This window comes from Callospermophilus lateralis, chromosome 13 (genome assembly GCF_048772815.1).
Source record: "Callospermophilus lateralis isolate mCalLat2 chromosome 13, mCalLat2.hap1, whole genome shotgun sequence".
Lineage (NCBI taxonomy): Eukaryota > Metazoa > Chordata > Mammalia > Rodentia > Sciuridae > Callospermophilus > Callospermophilus lateralis.
In genome coordinates this window covers 34,369,648-34,384,626 of record NC_135317.1, presented here as the reverse complement: position 1 = coordinate 34,384,626, position 14,979 = coordinate 34,369,648, and the positions used below count along the sequence as shown (strand labels likewise).

General features: G+C 34.7%; 1 protein-coding gene across 7 annotated transcripts in view; it reads left to right on the top strand.

Moving 5' to 3' along the window:
* Window positions 1-14,979, top strand: part of Mllt10 (MLLT10 histone lysine methyltransferase DOT1L cofactor) — a 200,014-nt gene that overhangs the window by 160,349 nt on the left and 24,686 nt on the right. For all 7 annotated transcript variants that reach the window (XR_013088481.1, XM_076832028.1, XM_076832030.1 and 4 more), the window contains one exon: window positions 10,205-10,383. Coding sequence is in view for 6 of the 7 variants with exons in the window: in XM_076832028.1 (XP_076688143.1) it covers window positions 10,205-10,383 (179 nt within the window). In the remaining variant the exon portion in view is untranslated. The remainder of the gene's footprint in view (window positions 1-10,204; window positions 10,384-14,979) is intronic.

Genomic DNA, 14,979 nt, shown 5'->3' with positions numbered 1-14,979 from the left:
GTTATTTTAGAGAAAAGAAAACCCTCATCCCCTTGTTCCATATCTCTGGAAGGAAAGAAATAAGGGTAGTTTCAGTGGTTAGATAAACAAATATTAATCCAGAGGCTCCTAATTTTACTACCATGATATTATTAGACTAACTTGGGTCTGACAATTTTAGGATTTAAATTTTCATGAGACAATTTGACTGCGTCAGCTTGGATCCCACATTCATCCTGGGCCAATAATGTATGAAATGAAATGTGGGAGGGGTATTTCCTATATAGAAAACTAGGATGATATCAGGAAGAACTTTGGACAGGAAAACAACAGAAATTATCTTTAAGTACTTTCTTTTAGTTTATTTGGCACTTCATAAAGATTCACTCTGTATTGCTTATCTCAATTAAGGTATCTCTTAGTCATAGGATATTACACTTTTTCCTCATACTACAAATATTTGTATAATTATTCATTTAATGTCTATCTCACCCGTACTTTATAAGCATCATGAATACAAAGATAGCATCTGTTTTCTTTTTCATAGTATCTTCAACATTTATTATTGTGTCTGGGCATAGGAGCAACATAGGTTTTATAAAATGTTATATAACAAAATTTGGTTTTGGTACTGGGGATTGAACTGAGTGGTGCTTTACCACTGATTAATGTCCTTAGTCATGCATTGTGGCACACACCTGTAATCCCAGCGGCTCGGGAGGCTGAGGCAGACGGATTGTGAGTTCAAAGCCAGCCTCAGCAAAATCGAGGTACTAAGCAGTTCAGTGAGACCCTGACTCTAAATAAAATATAGAATAGGGCTGGGGATGTGGCTCAGTGGCCAAAGTATCCCTGAATTCAATACCTTGTAAACCCCTCCCCCAAGAAATAAATAAAATATTTTAAAAATTTTGAGACAGTCTTAAATTGCTGAGGCTGGCCATGAACCTGCGATCCTCCTGCCTCAATCTAGGATTACAAGCATGCACTACCACGTGCAACCATGAAACAAAGGTAACTATGCAGTGTTCTATTGCGTTAGTCAATAAAATATTATTAAAAATAGGAAAGTATGATAGTAGTTAGTCGTCCCTTATCTATGCTTTCACTTTCTATGTTTTTTGTTATCCACTGTGAACAGTGGTCTGAAGTTATTAATTGGAAACTTTCCAGAAATAAACTATTCCTAAATTTAAAATCTCATACCCTGTCATACTGCCCTACCCAGAATTATAATCATCCCTTTGTCCAGCATGTCCATGCTGTGCATACTACACCTGTGAATCACTTATTAGCTATATTAGTTATCAGACTGACTTTTATGGTAGTGCAGTGCTTGTGTTCAAATAACCCTTATTTTAATCAGTAATGGATCCAAAGCACCAAGAGTAGTTATACAGAGGAGGCAACCAGGGCACAAAACACGAAAGAACATTTTAAATCTGGTACTATTTGATAATGCTCTTCAGGGAATAGGAAAAAAAAAGTATCTATAGGCTTGGTACTGTCTATGGTTCCAGGTGTCAGTGGGGGATCTTGAAAGATATCCCTGCTGGTAAAAGGGAGACTGCTGTATGTTAAGTGTACAAAGGATTAAAATTCTATATTTAATGTGCAGGCAGAATAAAACTACCAACTACACATTAAGATGTTTGAAAATATATGAAAACATATCAACATTTTAACAATATTTGTGGTTCTTTTCTACCTTTTTATTACTATTAATTATAGTAATTTATTACCATTAATTTATTTATTTGTATGCAGTGCTGAGAATTGAACCCAGTGCAGTGCCTCACACATTCTAGGCAAGTGCGCTACCGCTGAACCCCAGCCCCAGCCCATCTACTTTTCTATGTATTTCAAATTTTTAGTGAGTGTGCTTTTATAGTTAATATCAAAAGAAACAATATATAAAAAGTAAAATAGTTAATGCTTGCCTAAATAGATTTACAAATACTGTATTCCATCAAGATAGCCAAGAGTCTCAGGAAACAAAGCTCTAACCTAATTTTGTTTTACCCTTTCTGAGTTTGAATGCCTTAGTTATGTATGGAGACATACTCCATAACCTAGAAAGGGGGAGTTAAAGATAAAGAATATTGGCATTTATCTATTAGATGCCAAAGGGAAGGGCTGTTAAGGCAATATTAGTAGGTATTATTTCTCCTTTATGATTATATTATGGTTATTACTTATTAAATGCTTACTATATGGTATGACATAAGCTAATTTTAGTATGTAATACTAATGTGTAAATATAATGTGTATGTACATATTACATGCTAATATATGCAAAGCTAATTGTACTAATACTGAAATCATTGGTATCATCCCTGCTTTGTTAACTATTTCTTAAGATGATCCTATTTATTACTTTGGTTCTTTTGCTGAACAAGCAACTCAATATGGTACTGATTTGACCTAGGCAGTTCAAAACTGGCAAGCAGAAACTCAAGTTGGTGAATACTAATATTTCTGTCACTAGGCAGATATGTCTATCTTAGATATCAATCTATCAATTTTGTGTAATTGCTTTTCAAGTGCTCATTAAAACTTGAGTGTTCTCTTGGCTTCTGCCCTTACTATCCTATTTTTTTTTAATAAGAGACAATGTAATACTTTGATTTATGTATGTATTAGTGGTTATTTTAAATTTTTTTTAATATTTATTTTTTAGATGTAGATGGACACAACACAATGCCTTTATTTTTATGTGGTGTTGAGGATCGAACCCGGGTCCTGCCCGTGCTAGGCGAGCGCTCTACCACTGAGCCACAATCCCAGCCCCATTAGTGGGTTTTATTCTGCAAGTTGCCACCTATTAATGGCTAATGCAATAATTTTTAATAGGCTGTGATTTACATTTTTAAAATTTATATTTTGGTGCTGGGAATTGAACCCAGGTTCTCATGCCGGCTAGGTAGTCTACCACTGAGCTTTAAAGCACCCACCCCCTTAATTTATTCATTTTAATTTGGGACAGGGTCTTGCTAAGTTACTGAGGCTGGTCTTGAACTTGGAATTTTCTTGTCTCAACTTCCCTAGTAGCTAGGATTACAGGCATGTACCACTGCCCTGGGCCATCCTACTCTGAAGATCACCATCTGATCCCATGTTTCCAAATTTTATGAACATTTTTGATCGACATTTTAACTGGACTTCTCAGAAGCATTTGATACAGTTAATGTCCTCCCTTTCTTCATGCTGTTTTGCGTGGCTTCAGTGACACCACAGTCATTCTTTTCTCCTTTTCTTATAGATCACATCTTGCTTTACAAATTCCTCCTCCATGAACTGTCCTTAAAGTATCAGAAGTCCTTAAGACTTAGGCTGGCTTTTTGTTTGGGGGTGAGGGTACAGAGTCTTCTGTGTAACCAAGATTGGTCTTGACCTTATGAACTCAAGTGATTCTTTTTGGGTTGACCACCTGAATAGCTTGGATTACAAGTGTGTACCACCAGCTAGATTGACTGTTAACAACACTTTCATTCCTTATGCTCTAGTTTTCACCACCTCAGTAAATTATACTTTTAATTAGTATGCAGAAAGCTGTCATTCATTCATTAATGTTTTTCTCTATCCTTACCTACCAAATGTAATTTATCATTAAGTTTAGGTAATTCTAACTTTTGGATGTATTTCAGATCCTCCCTGTTAGTTCAGAGGGGCATAGGTTTTCATCTAATTTATGAAATAGTGTTCTAAAACCTGTTTCTTTTCCATTTATCTCCCTTCCAATCCAGTTGCAACATAGTGGTCAGAGGGATTATCTTTTTAAACAGTAAGTCATGCTATTTGCCTCTGGTGTCTCCCTGTTGATCATAGCTTAAATTCTAAACATCTTTACAAGTCTTGTGAGATCTGCTTCTTTCACCCTTCAAGTTTTCCTTCTACTACTCTCAACAATCCTTTAGCTGTTACCTACTTTTTCACCACTGAATATTTCAGGGTCTTTTGAACAGCTTTATTTGTTTGTTTTACTTTGTCTGTTAACCAGACACCTACCCAACTTTTAGTTCTTGGCTTATGCGGTGTATCATTTCAGACAAGTCCTTCTTTTTTTTAAAAAAATTTTATTCTAATTTGTTATACATGACAGCAGATTGCATTTCAATTCATAGTACACATATAGAACACAATTGTTCATATCTCTGGTTGTTCACAAAGTAGAATCACACCATTCATGTCTTCATACATGTACTTAGGGTAATGATGTCTATCTCATTCCCCTGTCTTTCTTACTCCCTGCTCCTCCATTTCCTTCCCTTTCTTTTGCCCTATCTAAAGCTCCTCTATTCCTTCCATGTTCCCTCCACCCCATCCCCATTATGGATCAGCATCCACATATCAGAGAAAACATTCGTCATTTGTTTTTTTGGGATTGAGTTACTTCACTTAGGATGATATTCTCCAACTCCATCCATTTACCTGCAGAAGCCATGATTTTATTCTCTTTTAAAGCTGAGTAATATTCCATTGTGTATATATACCACAGTTTCTTTATCCACTCATCTATTAAAGAGCATCTAGTTTGGTTAGCTATTGTGAATTGAGCTACTATAAACATTGATGTGGCTGTGTCACTACAGTATGCTATTTTTAAGTCTTTTAGGTATAGACTGAGGAGTGGGATAACTGGGTCAAATGGTGGTTCCAAGGAATGCCTTTGATTTATGGGTGTTGATATTATATCCTGCTACTTTGCTAAATTCATTTATTACTTTTAGAAATTTTCTGGTGAAATTTTTTGGATCTTCTAGGTATAGAGTCATGTTGGCAAATAGTGATAGTTTGAGTTCTTTTCCTATCCGTATCCCTTTAATTTCTTTTGTCTCAGATCTTTCTTGATTTCTAATTTTTCACTTTCATATTACCTTTTTCTCTTTCATCATACTATGTGTTGGCATTTATATTTATATATTTGTTTTAATGGTCACCTTCCTGGTAAATTGTAAATTCCTTGAGAGCTTACCTTGTCTTGGCTATTCCCTGCTTATTCCCTGCTCCTCACAAATTGCCTGTTTCCTAGTAGCTTCTTAACATTTGTTTGCTAGACAGATGGAAAGATAGAGGATGGATGAATAGATAAATGAATATGAATCAGTCTGTTCCTGCCATCCTCTGTATCATTCTGTATCTTTGTTTCTATTTCTCTATCCTGAACAGATACCTTTCAGAGTGTTTTCCTAGAGCTTGAGCATTTCTAGAATTTAGTTCAGTTTAAGTGAATGAATGTCACCTTGGTTTGGTTAAAATAGTATATAACTTGTAAAATATGGAAACAGAATGAAATAAAATAGAAAGCAGATACAGAACAATTTAATAGGACTATTTTCCTGTGAAGAAAAATCTAGAGGTTTTATTTCGCTATTCATACCAATCATATCTGAGGGATGAGGGAGTTGAGGGCTATAAGCAATCCTTATTTTCCAAAAAAGATTTTAGAATTTTAAGCTCTTCTGCCTTGAATGAAAAGAAAAATTTTGATGTGCTCTATTTTGTAGTAGAAACCTTTGTGTGACATATAGTTTCAGAATGTCATCATTGGATTGTCATTTGGCTTTGCAGTTTTGCATTTAATCACATATTAGTACAATATCATACAGAATTAAAGTTTCAAGATCCAAAGTCTTCAGTCACCACAGTTCTGTTTCTGAATATTATAGTTACCTGTTATATTACTGCATGTGGTGATAGCCATTACTGCTTTCAAAGTGTAGTAGGAAACATTAGAGGCCTTGATAATTACAACATTTCACTTGTTTGACTTTTTATTTTAGTTAGACTTTAAAATACTAAATAGCTGTGGCTACCATTTAGTTGAAACTTACTGTGGGATAGGTATTGCTAGATAGTAAATAGATATTCTCAAAGTCAGGTAGCTATGATTTTTGTTATATAAATTACAGTATTATGGAGGCTCAAAAAAAGATAAATAATTTAAGATCACATAGTTGGAAAAGTCCATATTTGAATCCAATTTTGTCTCGGTCAAAAGGTTGTTCTATTTTGATGCCAGCATAGTATTTACTGCTAACTTTTGTATTTTAGTTTTAATAGTTGGAGAGTATGCCTGTAATCCCAGCAACTTGAAAAGTAAGACAGGAGGATCACAAGTTCAAAGCCAGCCCCAGCAACTTAGCAAGGCTCTAAGCAACTCAGAGAGACCCTGTCCCTAAATAAACTATAAAAAAGGGCTGGGCTTGTGGCTCAGTGGTTAATCCTCCACTGGGTTCAAACTCCTGCACCAAAACAACAAAAACAAGAAAAACTCTACTGTCATATACATCTAAAAGGAACAACCAGAGATATGAAAATTGTGATCTATATGTTTAATATGAATTGTAATGCATCCCATTGTCATATAAATTTTAAAAAATAAATAAAAAGAACAAATTAAAGATTTTTAAAAAATCTGGAGGAAAAAAAATGTTGGAGAATCTATATATAGTAGGCCTTTCAACCAGGTTCAGTACATACCTATAATCCCAGAGACTTGGAAGGTTTAGGTGTAATGACAAGTTCAAGGCCTGCCTTGGTGCCTTAGTGAAACTCTGTCTCATTGAAAAAATAAAAAGGGTTGGGAATGTATTCAGTGGTAGAGTACCCCTGGGTTTCATCCCCAGTGATACAAAAAGGTGAGCTTTTCACCATCAAATTAATAATGTAATCAGCATTTTATCTTTTAAGACACTTTGAGAATTGTTCAGTAGTTCCGTAGTTGTCTACCTGAGTCTTCCTCTGAACTTAGTCTTATATTTCCTGTGTACTTTTAGGGTGCTCACTAGCATTTCTCTTCTGAATATTAGTAACTTATGAATACTGATTACCTCTGCTTTGAGATTCTTTAAGTTCTTTGAAGGCAGAATTTTTTTCTTGCTGTCTTTAGTACTTTTTAAAAAAAATAATACAGAGTCAATAAATATTGATTGAATGAACCATTGAAGTAATCAACTTTTAAAAATATGTATCTTTTTCTTGGGTATGTGCCTGTCTTTTGCAGTGTAAGGTTTGTAAATATTCATTTCATTGATGTGCTTTTTCCTTTTTTTTTTTTTTTTTAATAGTCTTAGGGATTGAACCCAGGGATTCCTTGCCACTGAGTACATCCCCAGTCCTTTTTGCTTACTTAGTAAAGAGATAGGGTCTCATTAAGCTGCTTAGGCTGGCTTCATACTTGCAGTTCTGCCTCTGCCTCTCTAGTCACTAAGATTATAGAGCTTGTGGTATCTTCTGTCTTGCACAGCCAAATTGAGCACTTGCCTAGCATGTGTGAGGCTCTGGGTTCGATCCTCAGCACCACATAAAAATAAGTAAAAAAGGTATAAAAAAATATAGTTATATCTCTTTTTTTTTTTTTTTTTTTTTAAGTGTCCTCTTACCAAGATTTATTGCCACATTTAGTGACTTCTTTTTCTGGCCTTAAATCATCAGTGTTTTTGATTGATCTTTTCCTTCGACTTTTTTTTTTTAATACCTTTTTTTTTTTTTAAATGTGTTGCTGAGGATGGAACCCAGGCTCCACCCATCCTAGGCAAGGGCTCTATTGCTGAGCCACAATCCCAGCCCCAGCCCCGACTTTTTTTTTTTTTTTTTTTAAACTTGATTCCTAAGATGTCAGTCTTCTACGTTTGTCCTTTGTGGTTTCGTTTTTCTTTGTCTACCTTTTAAATGGTAATTCCTTAAGATCCTGTCTTTGGTCCGCTTCTCTTAATCATACTGAGAACTTTCCCTGGGTGATAGATATCATTTTTGTTGCTTGTCTTTGACCATTGTCCATATTAAGAGTGGTAAATCAAATACTTACAGAGGCTGGGTGGTATTATATATACATGGGTAAAAAGGTGAGTGACAGGGCTGGGGATGTGGCTCAAGTGGTAGCGCACTCGCCTGGCATGCGTGCGGCCCGGGTTCGATCCTCAGCACCACATACAAACAAAGATGTTGTGTCCGCTGAAAACTAAAGAATTAAAAAAAAAAAAAAAAAGGTGAGTGACACAGTAAGGGATAATGGGAATTCTGGTGGATTAAGTTATCTATGTCTTATCTGAAGATCCAGCCAGATTGTTGACAGCTCTCAGTTTTTCCAGGGAAGCTAGAAATCTAGACTTTTTAACTTGAAATTTCCATATTTCTACATATGAGCAGGTAGTTAAAATTTTTAGCTTTAGTGAATGCCAACAGAAAGTCTTTTTGAGTTTACAAGTTTAATTTACTATCCCTCTGTGTGTGTCTAGAACTGATTTTTCTGCCAAGCCTCAGGCTCATCCCATTGTATTGTAGTGTATACAGGAGTCCTGTGTCCCACAGGTATCTCAAAGAATGTGATCATCTGGAACCTCAAAGATGTATTAGGAAAGAGCTGAGCGTGGTGGCACATGCCTATAATCGCAGTGGCTCCGGAGGTTGAGGCAGGAAGATTTCGAATTCAAAGCCAACCTCATCAATGGCTAGGCACTAAGCAATTCAGTGAGACCCTGTCTCTAAATAAAATACAATGTAGGATGGGGATGTGGCTCAATGGTCAAGTGTTCCTGAATTCAATTCCCCTGTACCAAAAATGAAAACCTTAAAAAAAAAATGTATTATGACATGGTTTCATTTTACAGAATCAGGCAGGTATGAATTTGAATCCTGATTCTCCCTCTTATTAGATCACCAAGGAAGTAACTTTATTTCTTTAAACTTCTGTTTGCTCATGTAAACTGGAAGCAATGTTTAGCTCCTTGAACTAGCCCTTTTTATTTTTATTTTGAAATAGGGTCTGACTAAGTTGCCCAGGCTGATCTCAAACTTGAGATGCTCCTGCCTCAGCCTCCTGAGTAGTTAGGATTACAGGTGTGTGCTACCATGCCAGGCAATATTTATGTTCAAAGTAAATTGATCTGTTAATATAATTTAGTAATTGTTGTCTTCTAGGGCTACAGTTTCTAAAAACAATTTATAGGGGGTGGGTGGGGAGCCACTGCAGCCCATTAAGATCATTCTTTTCTGTTTTCTTTCTCTTATTTAAGTGTCAAGTTCTCTTGATCTTCCCTCCCTCCTGTGAGCCCATGTTTATATTTATAGCAAGGTTTCTCAACCTCCAAACAGGACACTCTGGGCCCGATTATTCTTTGTTGTGGAACTATCTTGTGCAGCATTCTTAGCCTCTACCCAATGGATATGAGTAATATTCTACAGTTTTTGATGACCAAAAATGTTCCAGACATTGTCAAATACCGCATGGGGCACATGAGAACTACTTGTTTATAGATGTGTTCCTATCTCTTCTTTTATTTTCAAAGAGCCTTTCTTCTCCATGTTTTTTGTTATTAGCATAAATGGGCAACTTCCCCCATTTAAAAAAAAAAAAACAACAACAACACTTGCTTTCCCCCAGTAACTACTTATTTGATCTTAATTTAGGATTATTTTCTCTTCTCATTTTCTTTTCTAGAATAAGTAGCCTCCATGTCCTTATTTCTGCTTTTCTTTCTGGCTTTTACCCACCATGGAGCAACTGAAAGTGTTTTTCACCAAGTCTTTTATCATGTTTTATCTCCTGAAGTGAATGATACCACTTCCTAGCTGTCCAGGTCATCCTCATACCTTAATTCTGCCTTTTCTTTCTTCCCTCTCCCATGCACACACCCATACAGTCAACCATAAGGTCTGTTCTATCTCCTCAATGTTTCTCACATCCATTTCTATTCTTTATTCTCTCAGCTGTGTCACAGAAAGTCATCGGGCCTCATCAGTCTTTGTTGTTCTGTGAAATTCAAGTCAAGTTCCATTCTACTCTCCCCCACCCCTACATTATAGCTTTCTAGAACAAGTTCTCTTCCCATTTTAGACTTTCTAAATCATTATTTCTGGTTTTGAGCTTATGCGTTTTGAAAGACTTACCAAGTGATTGTTATACAGCTATTGATTGCTTTATTTTCCTGTTTCAGAATCCTTTCATTCCTCTTAGAAACCTTCTACAGACTTTAATGTTTTTTATAAAAGCCTTCCCAATGTGGTTCCTGTCTTTTGTCAAGTGTTTTGCCCAATGAAAAATTATTTAGGTTCTTTTAGACAAGTATTTTATAAAATATCAGTATTTTTTAACACCAACAATACAATTTTTAATTGGGAGAGAGATCAGGAAGAAATGTAAGTATTCTCATTCATTAATTAATCTTGTGTGTCTGTGGCAAATTTGACTGTAAGTTGTTGAATAAGATTTCTTTTCTTGCAGGTATTTATAACAGCAATGATGTAGCAGTATCCTTTCCAAATGTAGTATCTGGCTCAGGATCTAGCACTCCTGTCTCCAGCTCTCATTTACCTCAGCAGTCCTCTGGTCATTTGCAACAAGTGGGAGCTCTCTCCCCCTCAGCTGCATCATCTGTAACCCCTGCTGTTGTTACAACTCAGGTACATATTATAATGTTGTGAAGTCAGGTTCAGATGGGTCTGCCATTTTTTAAAGTAAGGGTAGTTGGAAGAGAGGCAAATTAAATAGAGTTTTAATGTATGAAATATCTGAATTGTATTAAACTTGTTGATAATAGGAAATTTTTCATGATCTTCATGAGAGAGGACAAATGATTGTGTAGGTACCAAATGATTCTTTTCTCTTTCTTTGTTTCTGACTTTGTCCTGATGTAAAATTATACTTTCAGGGGAGCTTTGAATTTTTTTCTTTAAAAACATAATGGTGACAAAGTATGAGCCAATTTTGGACTTTTGTGGGGTTTTAAAATAATGTTTAAAATCACAAAATAATATATGAATATCTGTTGTCTAAAAATTTTAAAACTAGTATGAATGTTAACCTTGTGCAGTGTGCATACCTGTAATCCCAACAATTTGGGAGGCCAAGGCAGTAAGATCACAACTTTGAGGCTAGTCTGGGCAATTTATTGACACCCTGTCTCAAAATAAAAAAATAAAAGGGGCTGGGATGTAGCTCCATGGTACAACACCCTTGAGTACAATCTCCAGTACTGAAGAAAGAGGAAGGAAGGAAGAAGGGAAGGATTATAATCTTAAATTGTATCAATAGGACAGTAAATGGGCAAAACCGTAGACATGCTTTTCCAAAGGTAATAATTTAAGATCCCTAAAATATGTATTGAAACCTAGGAGGCTTTACTGTTGAACTGCAGCCCCAACCCTTTTTATTTTTTTAGTTTAAGATAAGATAAAGTCTTGCTAAATTACCAAGGCTGGCTTCAGATTTGCAATCCTTCTGCTCAGCCTCCTGAGTAGCTGGGCATATAGGTGTGTGCAACTGCAATAAATCTTTTTAAAATTTATTTGGAATTCTTTATATTTTTATTTGTTATTTTCTAAAATTCAAGTCGTAAGTCTTAACATTTCAACAATATTGTAATAGTATAATTGTAAATATCTAATTACAAACAGCTAGTTAAGTAGTTGTATATAAGTTGCCATAAATTTGAGCTTTTAGTATATGTGCATAATTTCCATTGTATGGAGCTTTAGAATATGTATATATTGTGTGTGTGTATTTGTATGTAATGTGTGTGTGTGTGTGTGTGTGTATATGTGTGTGTGTATATATATTATGTTTCAGTATTTTTGTAAGCTGTATATCAAAGCTCAGCATTAGGTTATCTTTAAAGCATGTGAGTGAATGATACAGTGTGAATAATCACCATTATAATTAAGCCAAGTGTCAGAATGAACAGCAGACGGTCAGCATAGAAAATTGGTGGCATGATTATTAGTATCATCTTTGAAGATGAAAGTTAACTATTTGGTGAACCTATTATCCTGAGTAAGGAGAGTTTGATTACTTTAGGAGGGTCTTTCTTTAATTCATTTCACTAGAGAAGTGAGGTAGGCATAAGGGTTTGGGGTTAGAGAGGGTGAAAGGATAAATGAAACAATGGCTTTCATAAATAGTTTTTCTCTTTTAATTAAGTGTAAACATATGCTTATGATAGTTTTATATCCTTGGACCAAGTCTCACATGAACATATTCAATGTGCATTTTTGTTTCTGTCTTTATACAAAAGTCTGTTTTAATTATTCTAGTTAATTCCAGGCTGAATTATGCAAAAATCTCATTCATTATGTTTGTGGGTTTAGGGGCTAGCATTAGGGAGAGGTGGATGGGGGGATGTAGGGAGGTAAAGAGAAATTTGTAGCTAGAGGGAAAATTCCATTTAACATGTGACTCATTGAAAAACAAAGAAATCATAGTTGCAAATAATCTAGGATTCAGTCCAATTAAAATCTTTACTTTTTATCCCCTTTTCATGTTTCATTAAGATGGGTTTCTTATATCATCCAGTTAGATTCAAATGCTGCATACTGACAACTGCATCTGTGTTTCTGCCTAGCAGTAAATGCTTTCTGCCTTGAAGCTGAAGCTTATTTAGTTTGGCTTATCTGGTGCTGCTGTAGCAACCATCAGTCTCCAGGCAACTGAGGCACGTTGACCTCTCTGTTGAACTGAGTGCAGAACTACTTCCATTTAGCTTCCTGAGACAATTGTGCTGATGTTGAATGTGAAAAAATGTGAAAATTTCTAGGCAGTGTGCAAGGGAAAGTAAGATAGCCCTCAATATTTAGGTAGAAGTAACAGGACTCTTAAAATTGGTAATTGAATTTTTTCCCTGAAATGACGAAGTTCATTTCTGTTTAACTCTTATAGAGGCCTTGTTTGTCTTCAAGCCATACAATTCATTGTGTTTAAATAAACACATCTTAGTGTTTTATTTAGGTGTGCTTTATAGGTAGATGATTTAAAATGAAGAGAACAATGTGATAAGATGAAACTATCAAAACTATCAATACAAATGTAATTCTAAGAGTGTTATCACAATCATCAAGAATCACCATACTAGGAAGAAAATGATTTTAAAAATATGAGCCAAGAATATAAATTTTAAATTTGATTAATGTTATGCTAATCATCTTACCACCCTGCCCCCCAATAAATTTAAAGTAGTAATTTTTAGTGAGTGGATTGGTGCCAGTGAGGATAAAAATCCAGAGATCATTCTTTTTCTTTTTTGACTTTGTTTTTATAAAAGTAAATAGTCCTCTTGTTTGACTTATTTACTTTCTTAAGAATTCTCATAAGAGGAGGTAAATCAAGAACCGCTAATAAAAATTAAAATCCAAAAATAACTTGATAAACTGAAATTAACTTGATTTTGGATTTTTAAAAAATATTTATTTTTTAGTTTTAGATTGGCACAATGTCTTTATTTTATATTTATGTGATGCTGAGGATTGAACCCAGTGCCTCATGCATGCTAGGCGAGCACTCTACCACTGAGCCACAACCCCAGCTCCTTGATTTTGGATTTTAATGGGTGGTGGGGAGGGAGACAACTTGTAAAATCCTGGGGAGGGAGGAAAGTCTGATGATTAGCAATCCAAGTTCCAAAAAAAATATATTTTAGAAAAACTATTGGATAAATCAATTTAAAATCTTAAGGGTTAATTTTGTGTTACTTAATATGTTGTACTTGTTTTTAGCATAATTGTTTTTCACAAATACTTGGTAGAGTACCTGCATTACTGTACACTAGGATATATCAGTAATGTAGTTGAAATTGTAGTCTGTTAACATTATTGGAAGATAGAACTCCTGTCCATGTGTTCTTCCCTTGTTGGATCACAAGTAGAGAAATAAATTAGTTTCTGTAAGAATACCAATAATTTTTCATTTTCCCTTTCAAATTCCACCTTTTCCTAGTTCTGCATTCATTCTCTCTTTGGGAGAATACAAGTGTTTTTTTTTTTTTTTTTAAAGAGAGAGAGAGAGAGAATTTAAAAAAAAAAAAAAAAATATTTATTTTTTAGTTTTTGGCGGACACAATATCTTTGTTTGTATGTGATGCTGAGGATCGAATCCCGGCTGCAGCAGGCGAGCTTGATACTGCTTGAGCCACACCCCCAGCCTAGAATACAAGTTCTTTTGTTTGAAGAATGACATCTTTAATAGAAGAATTTAAGATTGAATGTAATGAAAAATAATTACATTGTATCATATATTACATTCCAATTTTTGCTTTTGAATGTGGTCTCCATGTATATAATGGTTGTTTCTTGTCCTACTTAAGAATGATATAGGTTTAAAAATCATTTAAAGTTAAAAAAATTTAAACAGTGTTTGTTTTTTTATATGATATTTATTAAATACAGACATTTCAGTATTTTAAATACAGATATTACTTTTTTATTTATAAAAGCAGCTTAGATTTCTGTGACACTTTCATCATTTTTTTCAGTACTGTAGCACATGCCTCTGTGTGTGTGTGTGTGTGTGTGTGTGTGTGTGTGTATGTATACATGTTGCATGTATTATCTTACATGTAGCCTTGGATTTGTTCTATGGTGATATCTGATGACAGTTTCATTCTATTTGAGAAAACGAATGTTGCCTAGGCAGATTCAACTAACTGAGGGGGAAAGAGAGTGGCATGTCTGTGTTTTAATTGATTAGAATGAACATTTTATATTTTTGAGTAATTTCATAATGAATTAAAATTTTAAGGAATTTTCCCTTTCTAAGCAAAATAAGTTTTTATAACTTTTTAATATATCAATATGTTGGATGATGAACAGATTAAGTAACAGTGCAAGTTTGCATATCTGAGTGGTGAAAGTAAGCCTGGAATCAAGATAGCTGTAATTTACCTCTTTTAATGAACATTTTATATTATAAAAATGAATTTGCCAATTATGTGCCTCTTATGCTAAGAGGTAACTCTTTGAAAAATTTTACCATGTCCTATTTGTGTGATGGAATGCAAAAATAGCAAAAAAATTTGAGTCAGAAGACCTGGGTTCTAGGAGATTTAGCATTCACGAATGTGATCTTGGGTAGGTCTTTTAATTTGTGTGGTCCTCAGGTTTTTTCTTGTATAATACTTTGTTCCTCACCTTTCTGCTATATAATTTTGTTTTTAAGTTTAAATGCAGGCCATTAAGGACATTACTAGGTATTAATTTCAGCTGTTACAAAAACAGCAGGATTACCAGTGT